Source organism: Mesocricetus auratus, unplaced genomic scaffold (assembly GCF_017639785.1).
Source record: "Mesocricetus auratus isolate SY011 unplaced genomic scaffold, BCM_Maur_2.0 Super-Scaffold_15014, whole genome shotgun sequence".
NCBI lineage: Eukaryota > Metazoa > Chordata > Mammalia > Rodentia > Cricetidae > Mesocricetus > Mesocricetus auratus.
The window spans coordinates 59,274,834-59,297,435 of NW_024429186.1; the positions used below are offsets into that span (position 1 = coordinate 59,274,834).

At 41.1% G+C, this 22,602-nt stretch overlaps 1 protein-coding gene across 1 annotated transcript in view; it reads left to right on the forward strand.

Annotated features, from left to right (window-relative positions):
- Slc25a21 (solute carrier family 25 member 21) overlaps window positions 1-22,602 on the forward strand; it is a 496,301-nt gene that overhangs the window by 332,529 nt on the left and 141,170 nt on the right. The window contains exon 3 of the mRNA XM_040743058.1: window positions 8,864-8,947. Coding sequence (XP_040598992.1) covers window positions 8,864-8,947 — 84 coding nt within the window. The remainder of the gene's footprint in view (window positions 1-8,863; window positions 8,948-22,602) is intronic.

The following is a 22,602-nucleotide window of genomic DNA, read 5'->3' on the forward strand; positions in this document are numbered from 1 at the left end:
TATAGGGAAACCATGAAATGTGTTGAGTATGACCATTTATTTGATGACTGAAGTCAATGCAACCTCCTTCATTCTCGTTACCTTGATAGTAGATTTTATTTCTGATCTTCAATCCACATTCTCCAAGCATGATACAGTTCCATGCAACTGTAGTTGCAATGACTAGCCTAGATCAGCATGCGGGAAAAAGCTGAAGGGAGCACATCTCTGTGAAATTATTTGTTGGCATTAAATATGAGGTTTGATTAAATGTGTGCATATGAATGTATGCATATATACATCTAGAATGGCCACACTACAACCTGATTTTAAGTGTAGTTTTGCTTTGATTTTGTGCTCTTTATGGTTGTCGTTTTGATGTGATATATGTCTTACAAAACAAAATAATTGAAAGTCATGTTAGTTAAGTCTCTGTTTAATGGAGACCAGTTTATTCCTAGAGCACTTTAATTATCCAGCCATGTTAATCAGTCTGTTTCATTACTTGTGGTTTAGCATTATTAGATTAAGCTGTAATCTCTAGTGATCCTTTGCCTCTGACTTGCTAACTAGCATGTTGCCATTAAAATAAGGCTTAGCATTAGATTATCAGCGCACTTAGTTATTACCCACCAACCTACATAAACAGCTGGCAGACCTTGTGCCGGCTGGTACAATGAACTTGATCACAATTCATTTTGCAATTTAGATTTTCCATAGGATCTAAGTACAAGAAATGTCATATAACAATGCAAGATAGTCAGAAAGTGGTATGCTTCACCACACTGAGAGACACTGAGTAGACGTTTATTGTAACAAAATGTGTAGTTGGCAAATGATGAACCATTTACAGGATACTTAAATTATCGTTAAGTATAAATTATAAAGTGTACAGCCTCAAACATCAGCCTATACTTGTCTCTGACTCCTGAGAAGAGCTGCAGTTAGACATATCGAGGATCACAGAGAATTACTTAAAATGTAATGAGGCTATAGAGGCTGATCTGATATTTCAGAGAGATAATTTTTTGAAGCTCTGTTAAAAAAACATGTTCAAAATTACATGACACAGAGGCACTTCCTTGCTTTTGTGGCCTTGCCAAGATGTCACCACCTTATCTGTAGTAATTATCTAGGCCAATGAGTGCTCCAGGTTACATATTTCTTCCAATTATAAACTGTTTTTAAAGAACAGAGAAATGTATTGGTATTATTCACAATTTCGTAAGTTCTAAGCCAAAGCATAGATCAGTGCACCTGTGTGTAGTAAAGACATGTGGAATTAAGACAGGTATAATGTTTTGCCAGATGAAAAGAAAAAAATGACTAAGCAATAATAAGGAAACTTTTCTTTCCTTGAAGTTTTAGAATAATTCAATGCATAGCCAACTATGTACAATCATAGCTGTTGAGCCCTATTTGTCAATCACTGCTCAGCCAGGGTCAAATGCCACAATTCTGGTGGACCTGCTAGCATTATTTTCAAGTGTTACCTGACACCAGGCTGTGACCAATAGCCCAGAGAACACATGCAATGGTGAGATCCCAGGGGAACCAAGCTCCTGGAACCTCTAATGAGCACACATTCTGTGCTGTTTTGGAGTTAATTACTAGCGTCTCATCTCTGTTCCCTAATGTTTCTTCTATTCCAGAGGCCAGAATTTGTGTATCATTCATCCTTGTTTCCCCAAAACTTTTACCCCTGACCCCTCTACAGATGGGAAGTCTCTGTTAGTTTTATGGCCGTAATCCAAATCCCTCCATGATTGAATTTTATCAGTTTCCAAGACAAAGTTAAATGTAAAATTACTGTATTTAACCTGAAGTGAAACAAAATGTTCATAACTAACTTTTCAAAAACCACTGTTCACAATGACAATCAATAGTAACTTCCAACTGAAAAGTAAGGTACTGACGTAGAGTGTTTAGAGAAAACCTTTCCCTAGGACTTAGGAAAGAAGACTCCAAGAGTGGTCTGGGCATGCACACATGCCGTGGTACCTGTGACTCCATGCACACATGTCATGGTAACTGTGACTGCATGCACACATGCCATGGTACCTGTGACTGCATACACACATGCCGTGGTACCTGTGACTCCATGCACACATGTCATGGTAACTGTGACTGCATGCACACATGCCATGGTACCTGTGACCACACACACACATGCCGTGGTACCTGTGACCGCATGCACACATGCCATGGTACCTGTGACTGCATGCACACATGCCATGGTACCCGTGAGCACATGCACACATGCCATGGTACCCGTGAGCACATACACACATGCCACGGTACCTGTGACTGCATGCACACATGCTGTGGTACCTGTGAGTACATGCACACATGTGCACACAAAATGAACAAATAAATATAATTAAAAATTAGGAGAACCATCTTCTTAGAAAATCTTCATTAGCACCCCAGCATCTGCATGACTTTTCTACAAGGATGGCAGCGTGGGTCTCCAGAGTATTTCTGACCACAGGAAGAGAACATTTCTGTCAGCAGGTGATGTTAGAGAATGAAGGAAGCCAGTACAGGTGGTGGGAAACTGTCCAACTCTGTGCATTGTAGGGCCTTTCCCCAAAGTTGGTGAGGTAGGTATATAAATCAGTTTCCAAACCTCTGACATGCCTTTGCCTGTTTGATGTGACTTTGGCGGTGTTCGTCCGATGAGCAAGAAAGTAAACAGACTCTGTAGGAGCAACATCTTACTTCAGTAAGTTTGACTAATTACAGTGACTTAAAATCTTTATTTAATCTTCCTGCAGTTATCCTTTTAATGTGTTCTGTAATTACAAACCCTTTGGTCTGTTAATCTCTGATTCATTAGTGGGATTCTTAAGTGTTTATTAAGGAGTACATGTAATATTCTGGTAATTACTAATAATCTTTGTTCATAGCACATTTACAAAGATCTCCACAGGGAGTTCCATTAGGTTCATCACCGCTTATCAGGCCACAGCAGTGCCGTACTCAGAGAGATACAGAGGGTTTATACAGTAACACGAATGTCCCTTCTCTCTTGTGACTAAGCAACTCAAGAATTAAATCTAATTGTTTTTCCTCCAAAATTCTATAGACCTGCTGTCTGCTGTTCTGTTGTACCACCGAGGAGAAAGGCAGACGGGACTGTGTTACACGTCACTGGAATTGTAACTGGGGATGCCTCCTCTGTGTCTCCAGTGTGGCTCGCCTGTGGCTCACCTCTTTTGACACAAGGGTGCAATTACCATATGGGCTAATGCGCTGTGGTGGCATACAGTGCCATTGAAGGAGAACGAGGTGCCACTTAGAGCTTTGGTGCCTAGGATCCCTGCATCCCCACCCCGAACAAAACCAAACCTTGCTGCCTCCTCCTTGGTAGCTAAGATCCCTTAAATAGGGATTTAATAGGGGGCAAGCTTTGACAGACAGACAATACATCCAAGTAGAAGTGATGGTAAAGAGAAGTGTTTGATGTGAACGGTTTCTGAGGGCTGGGTTGGATGGGAAGACAATGGAAGAGAACATAAAATCTCTTGTGCTAGAAGATGTTCTCAGAGAGGGGATACCAAAAATAAACTTCACTTATCACACAAATTCAACTGGATTTTTCAACAGTGCAGTGAGATGACTCACAACAGCCTTTGCCCCCAAATTCCCTTCAGCTCCCTCCCCCCAGGGCTTACCAAATTACCTCACTGAAAAGCAGTCTGTTTGCTAGTTAGATGGCTCAGGGGGTTATCCCCAAGCCTGGAGATCCAAGTTTAATCCCCAGGAACCACACAGAAGAAAAGAGACCAGACTCCTGCAAGCTGTCCTCAGACCTCTGCATGAACACAGGCACACACACACACATGCACATGCAAACACAGGCACGCATATACACACACACACACAATTTTTAAAAATTAAAAGCAAAAACAAAACAAAAATTAAATAAACATTTAAAACAGAGTGTGCACTGTGCAAATGTACATGCATGCCTGAAAATAATTCTATCCCCTATGCCAATCCAACCCTTTGTAGTTGTAGTTAAATGCTGTATATTCACAAAAGATACAATATATAATGTACACATCCTTTGGAAGTCAGACCTGACACTTTAAAATCACTTCTTTTTAGCCTTCTAAAGCAGCAAACCACTCTTCTCACAGGCATCCTTCTTCTGGCCGTGTCTCAGTAGTATTTCAGCAAACTGAAGCGTCACCTCTCACCATCACCACACACACAAGTTTAAGCGGGTCTTGCTGGGCACACATTTAAGTTAGTGGGAACTGCTGCAGCCATGATTCTTGGGAAATGGTTGAGTGTGTGGAAACAAATACACTGCCCTGCCTTAGGTACATCTGCATGTGAACATTGGGTGGCTATCATAGTAACTTGTTTGGTATTCCTGGTGGAGTCAATGGAAGAGCCAGTTACTCCCAATACTAAGTGTGTGCCATCTTGCACTGGCAGACCCTATGGCTGAATGTCCCCTTGGCTCCGTGGAAGGGCTGCAGGGTTTGAGCCATGTTCCTTTCCCTTGGGTTTGATTCTGACGGGATCTTAGGCACCGCGTAGCTCTCAAGTGTTGTGTGTTGTCCAGTTTGTGTCTTTGGCAGCAACCACTCTTTCTATTAAATGAAGTTACAGATGGAGATTCCAGATGTGACCAAACTACTTTTATAAAGACAATAGAGAAGTCCAAGTTTTTCTTCTCAGCACAATCAAGAGAGAGGGGCGGCTTTGTCTTTGCAACACTGCAGAGTTGTATCACATGACTGGAAAATTGTCTCCCTGAGCATAGAGAGAATTTGTTAACCCAGAATGCAGCTTGGAAAATGGTGAGGTAAAGCAGAAAGGAAGAAGGAAATGGCTGTTTTACATGACCAAAATGTACTATAATTATGTCAACTTAAAACAGCTTCCTTAGAAGACCTGATAACTCTCCAGTCAGAGTAAGCCATGTGTCATGTAGCTACAATTGCATATATTCCTGTGCAAAGTATGGCACACCATCTATGCTAGGCACAGTGGAAGGGACACTGCTCTCTGAGCTCAGTGTGTTTGGTCCTCTGACTCCTTCGCAAGTCTCGCTGTTCAGAGTGCCCTCCTCTCCTCCGATTTGCTCATACAGCGCAGGCGCCTTTGTGTCTCCTGCCCACCATGAGTGGCGCACCATTCATCAGACGGTCAATCTGCATGAATCGCTCCTGGTCATCCCACTGACCACTCTTAAGTGCCTGGTCTAAAATGGAATTGAGAACTAGTGAAGTGCAATCACAGATTTTTTTTAGCCCAAAGAGATCCTTTCCTTGTTTTTCCTTTTTGCAAAGTACTATTTTTCATCAGCAACAGTCACTCCACAGAAAGTTCATCTCCTGCATCAGGATAGTAGTATTAATAAAACTCACTGGCTGGCAGCTGACATTCCAAAATGCCATTTCTAGACATTATGACTTGTATTGACAACATCTCTTTACATGTCTCCTTCTCATAAGCCACACATTTCTAAAATGTAGAACCATGTCTAAAATGCAAAACATAGACCCCAAGGAGTAGAGTACATGTGGCATAATAGTGCTCAATACTCACATTAATTCAATGTAAAATTGATTGCAACTATGACTTTTTTATTCTTAAAAAAGAAAAGGAATTTCATCTAAGAAGTAAAGTGCCTATACTTCTAATAGCCTGGTTAGTAGTGTACATTTGTACAAACCCACATAGTATCTGAATTAGTCAATATCTTAGAAAAAACTGGAGTTTTTTTAACCTCAGCAGTTAAAGAGAGGTTAATTTTGACTATAATTTAAATGTGCATTGGTCTATCTGCTGACTCACAGTACTGCCTGGAAGCATGTTCACACATCTGTAAGATGACCACCCAGAGAGCTGAAGTACTTAGCTTACTCAGGAAAAGATAAATATCTTCTACTGGGCTTTGGTTCTCCTCACCTGGATACCCTCCTCTGAGCCTGACTAGGTCTGCATCCGTCCTGAGCAAGCATGTGCTAGCAGAGCATCATGGCATCTTCCTGAGGGAAACCCAGGAAGCCTGCTAATGTGGAGGAATGCTTCCCTAATTTCTCCATTAGGAAGCACAGCTTTCCCTCAGGGCCTTGGCACATTTCCCCACCTGGACTGCTGTTGCCTCTGTTTGCCTATGGAGTCCCATGAGGACCAGCTCAAGTACTCTTTCCCTTTGTGAATCTCTTCCTGAGCCTTCACAGAGAGCAGTAATCCCACCACAGCCCCGAACACCCGGATAATACCATGCCCATGGTACTTAACATTTCAGGTATTTGGGGTTACTAAGGACTCTTAAATTTTCAATTTTGTTTTCTCACCTTTTTATCATGCTTCTTAAAGGTGGACGTAATGTACTGAACCATTGTGAAATTAAGAAAAAACTTGGCAGTTTAAAAGAAAAGCATCTACAAAAGAATTTGACTGATATAAAGGTATTTAATGAAAGACTATTACAGATATCATGAGAAACATGTATGTACATGTAATGCTTTTACAATAAGTGAAAATCTTTTAAATAATTTTATTAAACAGTTACAATAGAAGAGTTTTCGATTTCTCTATTAAACATGAGAAAATGCGTCATAAGCAGCAATGAACTCAGGCCACAGATATGCAAATGAAGAAATGGGAGTGGTCATTTGGACTAAACCAAAATTCCAATACTTTGGAAATTGCTCTGTATGCTACATGGCTATTTGTCGTACAAACCCATAAATGATTCTCCTATTGCATTACTTTCTGTGTAGTGTTAAATTATTTTAAAATACAAAGTTATCTTATCTATCTGATGTAGTCTAGAAATGCCGAAACCATCAAGTCTTGTTCTTAGTCTAGACAGACCTCTTTCTGAGTCCTTCCATCTAGTGGTATATACACACAGGTGCCCGTCTGCATCTAAAACAGGCTGAGTGAGCCAGATGTCTCGGTTCATACTCCTCTGATAAGTTCTGTATATTTAGTTTTTGTTCATGCATGCATGTGTGTGTGCATATGTGTGTGCATGTTTCTGTGTATGCATGCACACATAACAACCTTGGATGTCATTCCTCAAGTACAATCCATCTTGATTTTTGGAGGCAGAGTTTCTCACTAGGCTTGGTGCTTGCCAAGCAGGAGAAACTGGTTGGCCAGCGAGCCACAGGAATCCCCGTCTCTACCTCTCTGGTGCTATAAATCTGAGCGTGCACTAGCACTCCTGGCTTTTTCACGTGGGTCCTGGGGATTGAAGTTGGGTTCTTACGATTTCACAGCAAGGGGCTCACAGATTAAGTATCTGCATAGCCCTGCACCGTTTAAATTTAAGAGTGTAGCTCTTGTTCAGAAACTAAGCTTCTAAATTGATTGTGCCAGCACAGCTGCAACTGTGACTAAAAGTCCCACAGTACTAAGACGAATATGACATTTTAAAGTTTAACAACAGCCAACACAGTGTTGTGGAATATTGCTTGCTGTGTTAAAGTTGAGCAGGAGACCATGCTGAAATATCAACAGAAAATGAGTTAAACAGAAGACTTCCCAAATTTGCACACCTTTACATGCCTGCTGCTCTGAATCCTGGCATCATGCCCTCGCACTGAGGTTACTTCTGCCTTCACAATTGTTCTCCACTCCATGCTGCCCCTCTATACTACTCAGTCAGTCCATGCACATTAGGTTAGGGACTTGTTTGTGCCAGGAACTTTTCTGGAAGATTCACTGACATATCTCTAGACAGATGCTGCCCTGACCCCCAAAATTATCACCTTTCCACGTTACAAAATCCAATGTAACTTCAGCTTTACTTCAGTTGCCCAGTGCGTTTTAGCAGAGTGATACATTCACTCTTGTCTGTAATGAGTCTGGGTTTTAAGCACAATTCCCCAGAGATTACAATGATAAGGAGCGTTATCCCTAGAAGAAGAAGTGTGACTATCATGATAATGGCATGAAAAGTACTTTGAACTAGATGATATCAGAATTAACTCTGAAAAGCACCTACAAGAGGACAAGAAGGAAGCAGGTGAAATTATGGCAGGAATCAGAGGAGGAATAATGGCCTTAAATCAGAATTTAGGATAAAGAGCTAAAAATGAAGGGTAAACAGACAGATAAGCCAGAGAATGGATTAAAACTGGCACGTGATAAAATGAATATTTATTATCATATCTTTAGAAATAGACCTCAGGGCAAACACAGGAAAAGTTAAACTGCCATATTGGAGGCTTCTGCATTTAGTAGGCTACAGTGGAAGAGAAATGATTATACCAAGGAAACAGAATGTAAAAGAGGATGACTCAGAAATGGAGCACATCTTCACTGAGCACCAACTATGTGCAGAGTATTGCACTTGTGCAAAGACCTTGTCCCATGCTGAAGTCACGATGGTAAATTGTAACAGAATTAGTTCCAAGTTCACCCTTGGAGTCTAACTTACACCATATTAATTCCTCTGTACTTTTAAACCTTTTTATTAAATGTCTATTAGGTAACATTAATTAAAGTTTTATCTTTGTATTTCTTTCATACATATCTTCACATTTCTGAAATATGTATTAAAACAATGTGTTGCATCTGTGCATTCTATTCTCTCTCTCTCTCTCTCTCTCACACACACACACACACACACACACACACACACACAATCTAAATGCCTTAGGATATGTCTGCTTGGCTGAGAAACCAAAATATGGGCCCTAGTAAAGTACAAAGGGCCATTAATAAGGTAATAACAGAAACAAAGTAAAGGTTACATAAAAAAATAAATCAATGAAATCCATAGTAACCGTGAGAATATTTTAAATCACTCTGGAAAAGCTACATCTCTAATATTTTAAAAACAAGAAAAGCCATTTGGCCAAATTTTAATTTTTTTCTGTTGTTGCTTGATTTTTTTCCCTAGGTTCCAGGTCCAAAGAAGCAAAACGGACCCACAAAGTTATAAAAGCTTAGGAGACTGCTTTCGGACGATCTTCCGAAGAGAGGGGTATGTGATGTCTTTCCTACATGGACTGCATATTGATATGGTTGTTATAATGTATTTCTACTTGACACATTTTCTTGCTTTTCAATAGTTTTGCTTTCCAGTCCTAGTCTTAGTAGGGAAAACAGTTTTAAAAGTATGCCTTCATATTTTGTTATAGTTTTCCTAATTTGAATGAGAACTGAATATGTATATAGTGAAAACTACTCCAGATAATATTAATAACCAATCTGATGACATAGTGCAACTTCTAACTTATGATACTAGGGTTATGAAGTTTTCTTAATTGTTTTATCTAAACGCAATAGTTATTTTTTCTTTGGGACTTAAATATAATACTCAAGTTCATGCTTTGTTTACATAGAGGTTTAAGAATCTATAATCTTGCCGGGTGGTGGTGGCGCATGCCTTTAATCCCAGCACTCAGGAGGCAGAGGCAGAAGGATCTCTGTGAGTTCGAGGCTGGGCTGGACCGATAGCCTCCAAAACAATACAGAGAAACCCTGCCTCTTAAAAAAAAAGAATCTATAATCTTGACCCTCTCTGCCGTTCTCTCTAACCCATCTCCATTCCTTAGAGTCAGCTGCCCCTCCTCAGAATCACTTTCCACCAGGGACCCTTAGTGACTGTCCTGAACTAGGACTCAGTACACAACTTTCATTATCCTTCTTGTACTCTGTTACCATTCTAGCAGTCAGCTTGCAGGAGCCCCTTCTCCCACTCTGTCTCTATTCCTAGGGAAATCCACCTCTTGATGCAGACCTCAGTCTCCTTAGCTCTTTCTGGTTACCCCTCTCAGTATCTCTTCCTAGCCCATTTCCCATCCCTTCTATCACTATCAGACCTACAAGAAGCATTCTCTACAAGGGATTCCAAAGACACCACACTTGACTAGAATCCTGAGAGGGCAAGAGCAACCAAAGAACAGACTACTTACCCAACAAAGACAAGCCCAGATGTTGACACTGTAAGAAGCCAGGCAATATGCTGGCCTGCCCCGTCACCTGACAGAATGCACTCAGGCAGTACCCTGGTCAGCACGCAGCTGCGAAGGGCCCCTTTGAAAGAAAGACCCCCACCCACTTACAATCTCTTTCCTGCTGTTCCCCTGGAGCAGACAGGACATTTCCTGACTCTCTTCTGTCCTCTCTCTGTCTCCCTGTCTCTGCACCTATTTTTTCTTTCTTTGCCCCCTTCCCCTTTCTTTATTTCTTCTCTGCTGTGCTCCACTTCATTTCTTTCCACTTTTGAAATTTAAATTATAGGCAAGATTGCTTCACATGTCAATATCAGCTCCCTTTCTCTCCCCTCCTCCTGCGGCCCCCACCAAACCCCCAGAGCCCCCCATCCCCTCTCTGCTCTCCAGGGAGGGTGAGGCCCTACATAGAGGATCTCCAATGTCTGTCATATCATCCTGGGCAGGGCTTAGGTCCTCCCCCATGTATCCAGGCTAAGAGAGCATCCATCTACGTGGAATAGGCTCCCAAAGTCAGGGATAAATACTGACCATGAGGCTCCATAGATTGCTGAGGCCTCCTCACTAATACCCTTGCTCAGGGGGTCTGGATCAGTCCCATGCTAGCCCCTCAGTCATCAGCCTGGGGTCCATGAACTCCCCTTTGTTCAGGTCAACTGTTTCTGTGGGTTTCACCAGCCCGTTCTTGACCCCTTTGCTCATCACTACTCCCTATCTGCAACTGGGTTCCAGGAGTTCAGTTTAGTGTTTAGCTGTGGGTGTCTGCCTCTGCTTCCATCAGTCACTGGATGAAGGCTTTAGGATGGCATATAAGATAGTCATCAATCTCATTACTGGGAAAGGACATTTAAGGTAGCCTCTCCACTATTGCTGAGATTGCCAGTTGGTATCATCCTTGTAGATCTCCAAAAATCTCACTAGTGCCAGATCTCCTATTATGGTATCTCTCATCTTGTTCTCTTCTATTCTCCCCCGACTCAACCTTCCTGCTCCCCCATGTCCTCCTCTCCCCTCCTCTTCTCCCCCTTTCTTTCTCCCAACTCCCTCTCCCCTCCCTTCCCCCCATGCTCCCAATCTACTCAGGATATCCTGTCTCATTCCCCTTCTCCAGGATACCATGTATATCTCTCTTAGGGTCCTACCTGTTTCCCAGACTCTCTGGTGGTGGTATTGTGGGCTGGCAATCCTCTGCTCCATGTCTAAAACCCATATAGGAGTGAGTACATACCATGTTTGTCTTTTTGTGTATGGGCTACGTCACTCAGGATGGTTTCTTCTAGTGCCATCCATTTGCCTGCAAATTTCAATATTCCATTGTTTTTTTTCTGCTGAGTAGTACTCCATTGTGTAAATGTACCATATTTTCTCTAACCACTCTTCAGTTGAGGGGCATATAGGTTGCTTCCAGGTTCTGGCTATTACAAATAATGCTGCTATGAACATAGTGGAACAGGCACCCTTGTTGTATGAGTGTGCATCTTTTGGGTATATGCCTAAGAGTGGAATTGCTGGATCTTGTGGTAGACTGATTCCCATTTTCCTGAGAAATCCCCATACTGATTTCCAAAGTGGCTGTGGAGGAGTGTTCCCCTTTCTCCACATCCTCTCAAGCATAAACTGTCATTGGAGGTTTTGATTTTAGCCATTCTGGCAGGAGTAAGATTGTATCTCAGAGTTGTTTTGATTTGCATTTCCCTGATGGCTAAGGATGTTGAGCACTTTAAGTGTCTATCAGCCATTTTAGACTTCTCTATTGAGAAGTCTCTATTTAGTTTTGTAACCCACTTTTTAATTGGTTCATTTGGTGTTTTGGAGACTTGCTTCTTGTGTTCATTGTGTATTTTGGGAATCAGCTCTCTGTCAGATGTGGGGTTGGTGAATATCTTTTCCCATTCTGTAGGCTGCCGTTTTGTCTTGTTGACTGTGTCCTTTGCCTTGCAGAAGCTTCTCAGTTTCAGGAGGTCCCATTTATTAATTGTCGATCTCAGTGTCTGTGCTACTGGCATTATGTTCAGGAAGCTGTCTTCTGTAACAATTCGTTCAGGGGTACCTCTTCTCTTTCTCTTCTAACAGGTTCAGTGTGGCTGCATTTATGTTGAGGTCTTTGATCCATTTGGACTTAAGTTTTGTGCATGGTGATAAACATGGATCGATCCGCATTCTTCTACATGCCAGCATCCAGTTATGCCAGCACCATTTGTTGAAGATGCTTTCGTTTTTCCATTGTGTAGTTTTAGCTTCTTTGCCAAAGATCAGGTGGCCAAAGGTGTGTGGGTCTTCAATTTTATTCCATTGGTCTACCAGTCTATTTTCATGCCAATACCAAGCTGTTTTCAGGACTATAGCTCTATAGTACAGCTTGAAGTCAGGGATGGTGATGCCTCCTGAAGTTCCTTTATTGTACAGGGTTGTTTTGACTATCCTGGGTCTTTTGAGAATTGTTCTTTCAAAGTTTGTGAAGAATTGTCCTGGGGTTTTGATAGGGATTGCACTGAATCTGTAGATTGCTTTTGGTAAGGTTGCAATTTTTACTATGTTGATCCTACCTATCTAAGAGCATGGGAGATCTCTGGTATCTTCTTTAATTTCTTTCTTTAAAGACTCAAAGTTCTTGTCATACAGGTCTTTCACATGTTTGGTTAGATCGGCCACCAACCCTTTCCCTTTCTAATAAAACTTCTCACTAAGCTCTGCCTGCCTGGCATGTTTGCCTCTGCCTTGGTCACCCTCGCCTGCCATGGAATCTGCCAAGGTTCCCCTAGTGCTTATTCCTAACAGACACAGAGAAATGCCTCAAACGTCATAACTTCCCAAGCTTAGGTCCCAACACAAAACCCAACATGAACAGCCAAGTCAATATGCCTCTTCCAGAAGCCAGTAACCTCATGGCAGTTGGCCCCGAGAAATGCAATTTAGCTGAATCACAAGACAAGGACTCCAAAACAGACATTCTGAATGTGTTGAAGGACTTTATGGAAGATACAAATAAATCTGTTAATGAAGTCTGCAAAATATAAACAGTTGAATACAATAACGAAAACAAGACATGAAGGCAGAATCAAAGAAATAGAATCACAAAAGAAAACCCAAACTGAAATAAAACTGCAAATGAAAGACTTAGGATGCTGAACACAAACCTCACAGGTAAGACTCACCAAGATTTCAGGATGTGGAAGAGCAAGTCTCAGGTGTGAGGACAAGATAAAAGAAACAATCCCTCCATCAAGGGAAATGTTGGAACTGTGAACCACAAATAAGAGAAAAACATGCAGCCCTTGTGTTTCTAGGTCTGGATCACGTCACTCAAAATAGTATTTTCTAGTTCCGTCCATTTACCTGCACATTTCACTTCACTCTTAAAGTTGAATAGTATTTTGTTTTGTCTATGTACCGCATTTGCATTTAGGTCCTTCCATTTTGTAGCTATTGTGAATAGGCAGCAGCAAATATAGCCAAGCATGTATCTATGTAGTGGGACATTATGTCCTCCGTGGAGAATATGCTAAGAAGTACTATAGCTTTGTGGGAGCTCTCCACACTGATCTCCAGAGTGGCTGTTCCAGCAGTAAATCAGGGTTCCCCATTTCACCTTATCCTTAGCAGCATTTGACGTCAGTTGTTTTCTTGGTGTTAGCCATTGTGCACTAAGATGCAACCCAATCTATTTTGTCGTGTGTATTCACATTCATGTGCACAGAAACCACACTATATGCATAGATGTCACACGGCAGCTTGTGGAAGTTGGTTGTCACTTTCCGCCGTGTGGCTTCCAGGGACTGAGCTTGGGTTATCAGAACTGCCGACAAGTGTCTTTTCACTAGCCCCAATTTTAATAGCATTACTACAAATACTTGGAATTCTCCATGTAACTCTGTGATAAGCTCCCTTCCAATTGGACAGAGAGAGGAACTAAGATGTTGAGAGGGTTAGAAATAAGTGTAAGGGCGAGGACTCAAATCCAGACCTACTTAAGCTGAAAGCCCAGGAGCTAACCATTAAATTCACTACCTCATTTGACAGGTGATGCTATGAATGCCACTCTGCTTGGTCATTATTTCAGTAAAAACTCTGTCATGATATCTTGCCATGCGAGCATAATAATTTGCTTATCTGTGTGCTACAGTTTATAAAATGAATCTTTTCAGTGATCTTTGTGGGTTTCCCCTGATTCTCACTATTTTAAACAACATACTTATATGCTTACATATTTTATATATATGTATGAACCTAAGGGACCAAATGTTATGCACATTTTACTTTATCTATATTAAGAAATTACTTTCTATATATGTATTGACTTTGTGACCTTAATATTTAATTATTTTCATTTCTCCTCACCCTCCCAATATGCAACATTTTGAATTATTGCTGGGGGAATCTTTCATCAATGTGCACCTCCTGTTTATCATCCAATAAGTAAGAAATGAAGCTGTATTATATGTACTGGCTCTGAACACACTTTTATGTCATTAAGGGTTGTTTCTTTCATGAATTAGCAGTTTGTAGCCTTTACCCATTTCTCTTGGGGTTAGTCCTTCTTTTTTATTATAGATTTGTAGGAGGTTAGTGCAGATTATATTGTAAGCACAAATTCTTTGTTACATATGTTAAAGACATTTTTCCTAATTTGACTTTTATCTTAAACTTTAATGTGTTATGGTGCTCCATATCATGATTTTTGTGGCGATATCTATTTTTCCTTTGAGCTATGTAGCACTGTCACACTAAAATACTACAAAAGAAACAAACAAATCACAATCCCAGTCCCAAGATAATAAGCTTTTTTTCTGATATTTTACATTGACAATTTTAATTCACCCAGAAATCTTTTTATACCATTGTGTATAAACATTAAACTTCATTTATAAATAATTAGCCAGTTGTCCAAATATCACATGAAAAATTCATCCTTCATTCACTAATTGGAACTACTGCATTCCAGTTAGCAAACTTCTGTGTGTTCCCTGTCTCTGCTCTCTACACCATTTTTTCACATCCTGTCGTGTGCATTACATCATCCATCTCTATGCAGGCATCATGCTGTTCTGTTTTATCTGTGCTAGTATCATACTTTTTAAATTATTTATCAGCCAAGTGTTTAGGGACTGTGTAAAAACATGCCTTGTGGTACAAAGTTCAAATTCCTACCATAGTGTGCAGAACCCTTGCTGGCATGCGCTCCTTCTTCAGGATCACTTTCATACACAGATGTGCTGTAGGAAAAGCTGGCAGTGTGAGAGCATCTGTCTGATCTTTCACTCTTAGAACTTTTGCAAGTTGTTTTCCTGGAGTACCGACCACCAAATCCCCCTAAGAAACCCTCTTCATTCAAAAGTCACTTGACATTTTGCCACCCCTGGGCATTTTTTCCCTAGCATATGTGTGAGGAACTGTTTCCCCTTCCTCCCCATATACATGCTGTATTAAAACGTGTCCTGCGCTATTGTCTTAAGCGTTCCACCCTCAAAATGTGTTTCCCTAAAAGTCGTTTCTCATTCAGCTTTGCATGGCTGGTGCAGTGTTTGGCCTGAGGAGAGATAGTAGTAAGTAATACTAAACATATGATTCCAAGTCTCCATAGTGACACTATACTGCTATAAATCAAACAGATGGGTCAGCCTTTGATCCACACTCTGAGGATATGTTAACAAAGCATCGGACATTTCCAACATACTTATATTTATGATAAGGGTTATAATTCATACTTGTTCTGCTCAATAGATAATAAAATCAAGGAAATCATAGTATGTTCTGGTCAACAAGATGTCCCTTTCCAGTAAAACAGTCCTTTTAGCATAGCATGCTTTCTGAACTGTAATGGATATCTCTGAATTAGATGTGGTGATCCTATACCAGGCTCTTTATTTCATTTATGTTTTAGGGAAAACTGATGTCTCTGCTTTGATATCAAATAATACAGCAAACACACAGTGTGTGTGGTCCCTGTATAGCAAAATTGTCCTTTTCCTATGCTGTATGTATAATTGCTTCTACAGCAAATTGACTTTTTTTTCTTCAGTGCCTGTAGATCTAGACATGCAAGTTACTCAAAGATCAGAGAGCTCTGCTCTTAGAAATGGAAATATTTGTTTAAAAAGGACTGCATGTCGATTTCAATTCCCAGCAAGACAATTTAAAATCCTTAAGCTAAACAACAACAAAAAAATGAATAAAAGAATGAGAAAACCTTAATACATGCTATTGATTTTTTACTTAGTAAAAGCCAGTCTTCTTTAGTCCCTTACTTGGTTTCCCGAGTGCACTGTTCTTGGGGATGTGAATTTCAGGTGCATTTGTGCCTGTCTGAGATCTGAAAGGAGACACTGATTCATTTGCTGATGACATCTCAAGCTTAAAGACACTAAAATCTGTTACCATATCTAGTCTATGCTCACACACCCATTTCCCCGCAGCCAGAGTATGAAGCACTCCTCACTACTGCTCTTGGCCATGCGATTCCCACACCTGTGTACAGAATTCACAGAACTGTCAAGAAGACAGTTGCTCAACCACCACAGCTCCTGCTCCTGCTGTTCCTTCTGTTTTCTTCCTTGTTAAAGATGTGGCTTTTTCAAGAGCGACTTAATTTTTAAAATGTCAAAGCTTTACAGAATCTCAACAGAAATTTCCATGGTTTGTAATTCTCATGATTTGCATTCACTGAAAAGAATATAGAAAGGGGAACTCAGAAAATGAATGTAAGAAAGAGATTTGTCCTTGTCACTGTAAGAGCACCTCCATTGATACCATGATTCTTCTTGTTCTTGTTCTTGTTCTTCTTCTTCCTCCTCCTCCTCCTCTCCTCCTCCTCCTCCTCTGTCATTGTCATCATCATCATCTTCTTCTTCTTCCTCTCTCTGTCCTGACAGTAGTAAACTAACCAAATAGGTCCATGTATTGTGAAATAAAGTACACACAGCCAATATGATTGGGGGCCTCTAAAGCCAGTAAGTTTCATGTGCAAGCTAACCTAGCAAACCATGTCTGTCATCGCTGTCTACACTTGTTCATGCATCATGTCTCCTTGGCATTCCTGTCTACACATGTTCATGCATCATGTCTCCCTGGCATCCCTGTCTATACATGTTCATGCATTAGGCCTCCCTGTCTACATGTCTTCATTCATCAGGTCTCCCTGGCATTCCTGTCTACACGTGTTTGTGCATCAGGCCTCCCTGTCTACATATGTTCATGCTTCAGGTCTCCCTGACTTCCCTGTCTACATGTGTTCATGCATCAGACCTCCCTTCCCTTGGTCTCAGGGTATTTTATGAAGGCTTCCCCAGTTTGCTTTATACTTGTCATTCTCTTAAAAAAGACAGCCCACATGGAACAATGAATCATGATCAAAATGGTGGTTCTACCTGGAAGGGATGCAATCATTGCATCTCTGTGGCACTGACGCCTGCGGAAGGAAGTAGGAGAGGAGAAGGAGGGTTGAGTTTTTCCACAGGACTGGAGGGGGGAAATTATGTAGTAAGCCCAGGATAGTGTGCCCGCCTCCACTCCTAATCTTCTTCCGTTCTCTAGTGTTGACTTTTCTAAAATAAAGAGAAAAAATGAATTGAACAGAACTGATATCATGCTGATAGGACAGGGAAAAGAAGACATAAAACAACTTGTATTTTCATCAGTGTTGCACACAGTGTCCTAGATTTTCTCCTGTGTTGTTCTCAGCACAACACATCATCTGAATTAAGTGTGAGGTAACCGAAGATCAGAGAAGCTAAGTAATGTATTCAAGGTTATGTAAGATTAGTGTCATAACCATATTTTTTGTTCTACTGTTGCCTTTCACTAAAAGACCACATTTATTGATAAGAAGACAATGTGGAAATAGTAGCTATAAAGTTGCAATTTTCAAATAGCTATTATATATTTTTTTATATTTTTGCTTTCAAATCACATAGCAATTTAAATCAGGCTTTGTCCCTTCCTTCAGTGAATATAAAAGCCCCCAGCAACTAGTGTATATCCAGTCAACCAAATCTTGGTGATTCTGAGGAAGCAACTCCAGCCCCTGGCAACTCAAGACTTAATCCAATCATGCCAAATTCCTTGCAGCCAAGTGCATAAGTTCGTGGTTTTTAGTCAGTCTGCTCTCATCTTGTATGATCCTTAGCTCTCTTATGACAATAATTTTTGGGCATTGGTGTGCTTAAGGCCAGTAACTAGGAAACAACTAGGTCAGATTAAACTCAGTTTCAAATGAGAAACATGTTGATTGCTGGTGCCTTCTGAAACATGGTATTCTTCAGAAAGTATTGCTGTAGAAAATATGTGGTTGCGTTGGGGAGAGCGTTTGAACTGTGTTTTGCTTTGCGATTTGTTTTCTGTAACCACGGATGCTGCACCAAGTATCATCTTACAATCAGACCACTTGGTGATTATAATATTTTCTAGTTAAATGACATTTAAGGCCTCATTTTATGAGCTCCAGCGTAATTGGCTAATTTGGTAAACTCCAGATGTGTGAGATAATGTGCCACTCATTTAAGTGCCTTTCAGACGGCAGAAATGGCACAGCCGCAGGAGGTATAATCACCCCTTCTTGTTTTCATTAAGAAGGGGAATGAGTGGCTTGTGACACAGACAAAGGAAGAAGGATTCTACCAGTTTAAATCAACAACTTGCTAAGGTTTGGGCTTTTTATGTTAATCAGTGGACTTCTCAAAGACCTTCAGTGAGCCTCCTTTTATTTTTAAAAATAATAAATAAATAAATAAAGTGGTTTACTGAACCTAACATGGTTAGCTGATTTTACAGCACCCTTTGAAAAACAGATAAATCTAACCCTGCTGAAACTGCCCCTCACCTCATGTGGAAATGAGGGAAACATTGGGACTGCACAGATAGGGCAATGCTAACTCTTCCCAGAGCTGTGAGTTGCAGTTATTTTGATAATCAACATCTTTACCACCTAACAGACTGAAGCTTCCCAAGGCCTAGGAGTTGCTGCTGCTGTTTCCTTTCTTCTTTTTCTTTTTCCTCTTAGCAGAAACCAACTCATCCACTGAGCATTGCCAAGCTGGGCTGGGATATATGGCTTTCCCATCCTATAGCTGGGCTCTCTTATCTGACTGTAGATCTAGTGGCATTCAAACACAACTGTGTCTTCACTCAAATGTGTTCTACATAGCAATCCTCGGAAATAATTTACAGTATTTATTAGTGCCATGGAAATGATTGTGTTTGCAAGTCTGACTTGCCCAATTGTAATCTTTTTTATTTTTATTTTTTTATATTTTTGGATAGGTGCAGGTCTAATTTAGAGAACATACCACAGTAACTTTATCCATCAGGTCTTTTTCTTTCTTTCTTTTTTTTTTTACTTTAATTTTAAATAGCTTGCTTCTCAGGTCAATCCCAGTTCCCTCTCCCTCCCCTCCTCCCACATCCCCCCACCATCTTCTCCAGCCTCCCACCCTATGCCCACTCCCTTCCACATAGGGGATATCCAGAGTCTGTCATTTCACTCAGAGCAGGGTCCAGACACTCCCCTAAGAGTCCAGGCTGTGAGAGCATCCCTCTTTGTGTTATGGACACACAAAGTCCGTTTGTATGCCAGGGATAAACACTGATCTGGTTGCCCAGGCCTCACTGACCCTCACACTCAGGGGGTCTGGATCAGTCCCATGCTGGCCTCTCAGCTGTCGGTCTGGGGTCCAAGACCTCTCCCTTGTTCAGATCAACTGTCTCTGCTGGTTTCGCCAGCCCATTCTTTGCCAATTTGCTCATCGCTCCTCTCTCTCTGTCACTGGGTTCCATGGGTTCAGTGTTTAACTGTGGGTGTTTGCCTCTGCTTCCATCAGTCACTGGATGAAAGTTCTAGGATGGCATATAGTGTAGACGTCAAGTTCATTATCAGGAATGGGCATTTAAGGTGGTCTCTCCACTATTGCTAGCTTGCCAGTTGGTGTCATCCCTTTAGATCACCGATCTGTCTTCTAACCTATGAGTCCCTCTTTTATGGTATTTCTCATCCTGTTCTCCCCCTATTCTACCCCCCACTCAACCTTACTGTTCCCCCATGACCTACTCTCTCTTCCTCTTCTCCCCCTCTCTTCTTCCCAGCTCCCATTCCCCCCCCACCCCTCACTGTGTTCCCAATCTGTTCAGAAGATCTTGCCTCATCCTTATCCATCAGGTCTTAGAAGTGATAAGCCAAGGTCCAGAATATGGCATCCAGTAGACAGAAACCATTGTCTTCTTCTGAGTCTCCTATTTTGGAAAGGAAGACAAGAGATGCCCAATTGTGAATGATATGGGAGTGTTATCATTCTTAGATGGTCTGTGTTCCTCTGATAAATTGTATGCCTGTTTCTCAGTATGATGTACTGAAGTATAAATAATTTGTCAAAGGAGCACAGATCACCTAAGAATGATAATGCTGCATCCATATTATATACAGCTGGGCATTATTATCTACACCTTTGATGTCCCCGGGGGATTGACTCTAGGAAAATTAGGTGTCAGACCCTTTCCTACACAGGAGTTTAACACATGCAGGATAAAGGAGCTGACATTCTAGCATCCCTGCTGAGTTCATGAAGCTTTGGGACAGTCTCATGACTGTGGGTGTGCTTTTCACACATCTGCTTGGTGATTTGGAATCCCTGCAGTGTTGATATATTTACAACTGTGACCTGTCTTCTACTGTTTGTGAAATGTGTCCATGTGCATTACTGCACCTGATACTCATGAGACCTTGTGCAGGAAGACAGGTGGGAAGAATAATTCTGGTTTTCTAGTCCCTCAAATATTTGTACATACTGTACTTACCTTTTGGATACCTTAAGTCATCTTTTTATGACTTACAATACCAAATACACTGTAAATATGATATACATGGTTATTATGCTGTGTCATTTAGAGAAAATGACAAAAGGAAAGTCCATACTTGATCAATGCAAACACAATGTGTCCTAGTTAAGGTAACTATTGCTGTGTTGAAACACCATGGCAAAAGGCAAGTTGAGGAAGAAAGGGCTTATTTGCTGTATACTTCCACATTGTAGTTCATCATTGAATGAAGTCAGGACAGGAACTCAAACAGGGCAGGAACCTGAAGACAGGAGCTGACACATGGGCCATGGAGAGAAGCTGCTTACTGGTTTGCTCCACCAGTCCAGGGATAGCACCAACTACAATGGGCTGGGTCCTCCCCCATCAATCACTAATTAGAAAAATGACCTACAGCCAGATCTTATGGAGGCATTTTCTCAATTGAGGTTCCCTCCTCTTGAATGACTATCAGTAGTGTCAAGTTGGCCTTAAACAAGCCAGTACACAGTGTTTTTAGATTTTTGATCTATAATTTATCAGATCTCTAGATGCAAAATTTATACATATAGATGGTCAACTGTAATATCATTTTACAAAAAGTTTGTATGGCTAACAATTTGAAGCTTTGATTGCTTAGCAATTCAGTTTTGTAAATAAAAGGATAAAGGGAAAGAAAAACAATATCGCAGAATAAAAATCAAGGACATTTCAATCTATGAAAAAGGGAACCACTGAATTCTATTATATTATCTGTCCTCTCTATCTTGCCAGTTACTTAACACCACTGCTCAGGTCCTCACTGTTGGTGTCAGCTGCTCTGGATGGTAAAGTGGAGTGGGCCCTCCCCAGTCTCAACAGTCAGAGAGCAGATGCAGTATTTTCTGTGTCCAGTGAACACAGTCCCATCCTTCCATGTCCCAGATATCTGCTTCCTTTTATCTTAATCAAAGGTCTGGTGTCAGCTCCTAGACCTTCCTTCTGTCATCACGGCAGACCATAAGCTGACAGTTAACCCGGATACCTCCAGCCTCACACTGACAGTGCTTTCTGACTTAACCAACTGATCCTTGGCAAGTATTTAACTGTTGCCACAAGATAAGTGAAAACGTCTGCAGTGATGTCAGCCTATCAGCAAGGACTGATTAAGACACCGAGCACAGCCTGTCTGGGTTCTCGGTGCTGACAGCAAGGAAGGGAGGGCCAGATATCAGGGGAACCTGTCATCTTTCCAGAAGGCTGGAGTCTTGATTCAGAACCTGAGAAGAACTGTCCCACTGGAAATGGTTTCAGGCCTTTTCCTGAACTTATTCTACATTTTTAATACCCTGGAAATGTAGTCATTTGGAGCAAAACAAAACAAAACAAAAAACTGCCTTTGCTAAAACCAAACTCCACCATCGGATGAGAATGTGGAAAAGTTGCTGAAAGTGTGGTTCTTCCTGGGCCCAGTTCTTTTACCATAGAAAATATCTCATGGGGGATTTGACATACAGGAAATAACAGGGTAACTGTTTTCTCTGCAACACTAAGGTCACACAATTCGGGGATAGTTTTATGATACTAGCAGCTGTGCTTTTTCTAGATGATTTGTAACTTGAGGAAGAGGAAGACTCCGACACTATTCCTCCAGTAGTGGTATATTTACAACTGTGTCCTTGCCTTTAATGCGTATAAAATGTGTCCTCATGCACTACAGTACTTAGTACTCATGGGACCTCACAGGTAGACAGTAGGGAAGTATGACTGCATTTCTCTGGTGAGGAAACTGATAGGAAATAATAAAGAACCTGTCTATCAGATGGCATCTGTGGCAACTGGTGTGTGTTCAGGGTCTTCTTCCTGCTACATGAGTCTGTCCATTTTGTTAGGAACTTGAAAATGCTATTAGTAGTAAGAG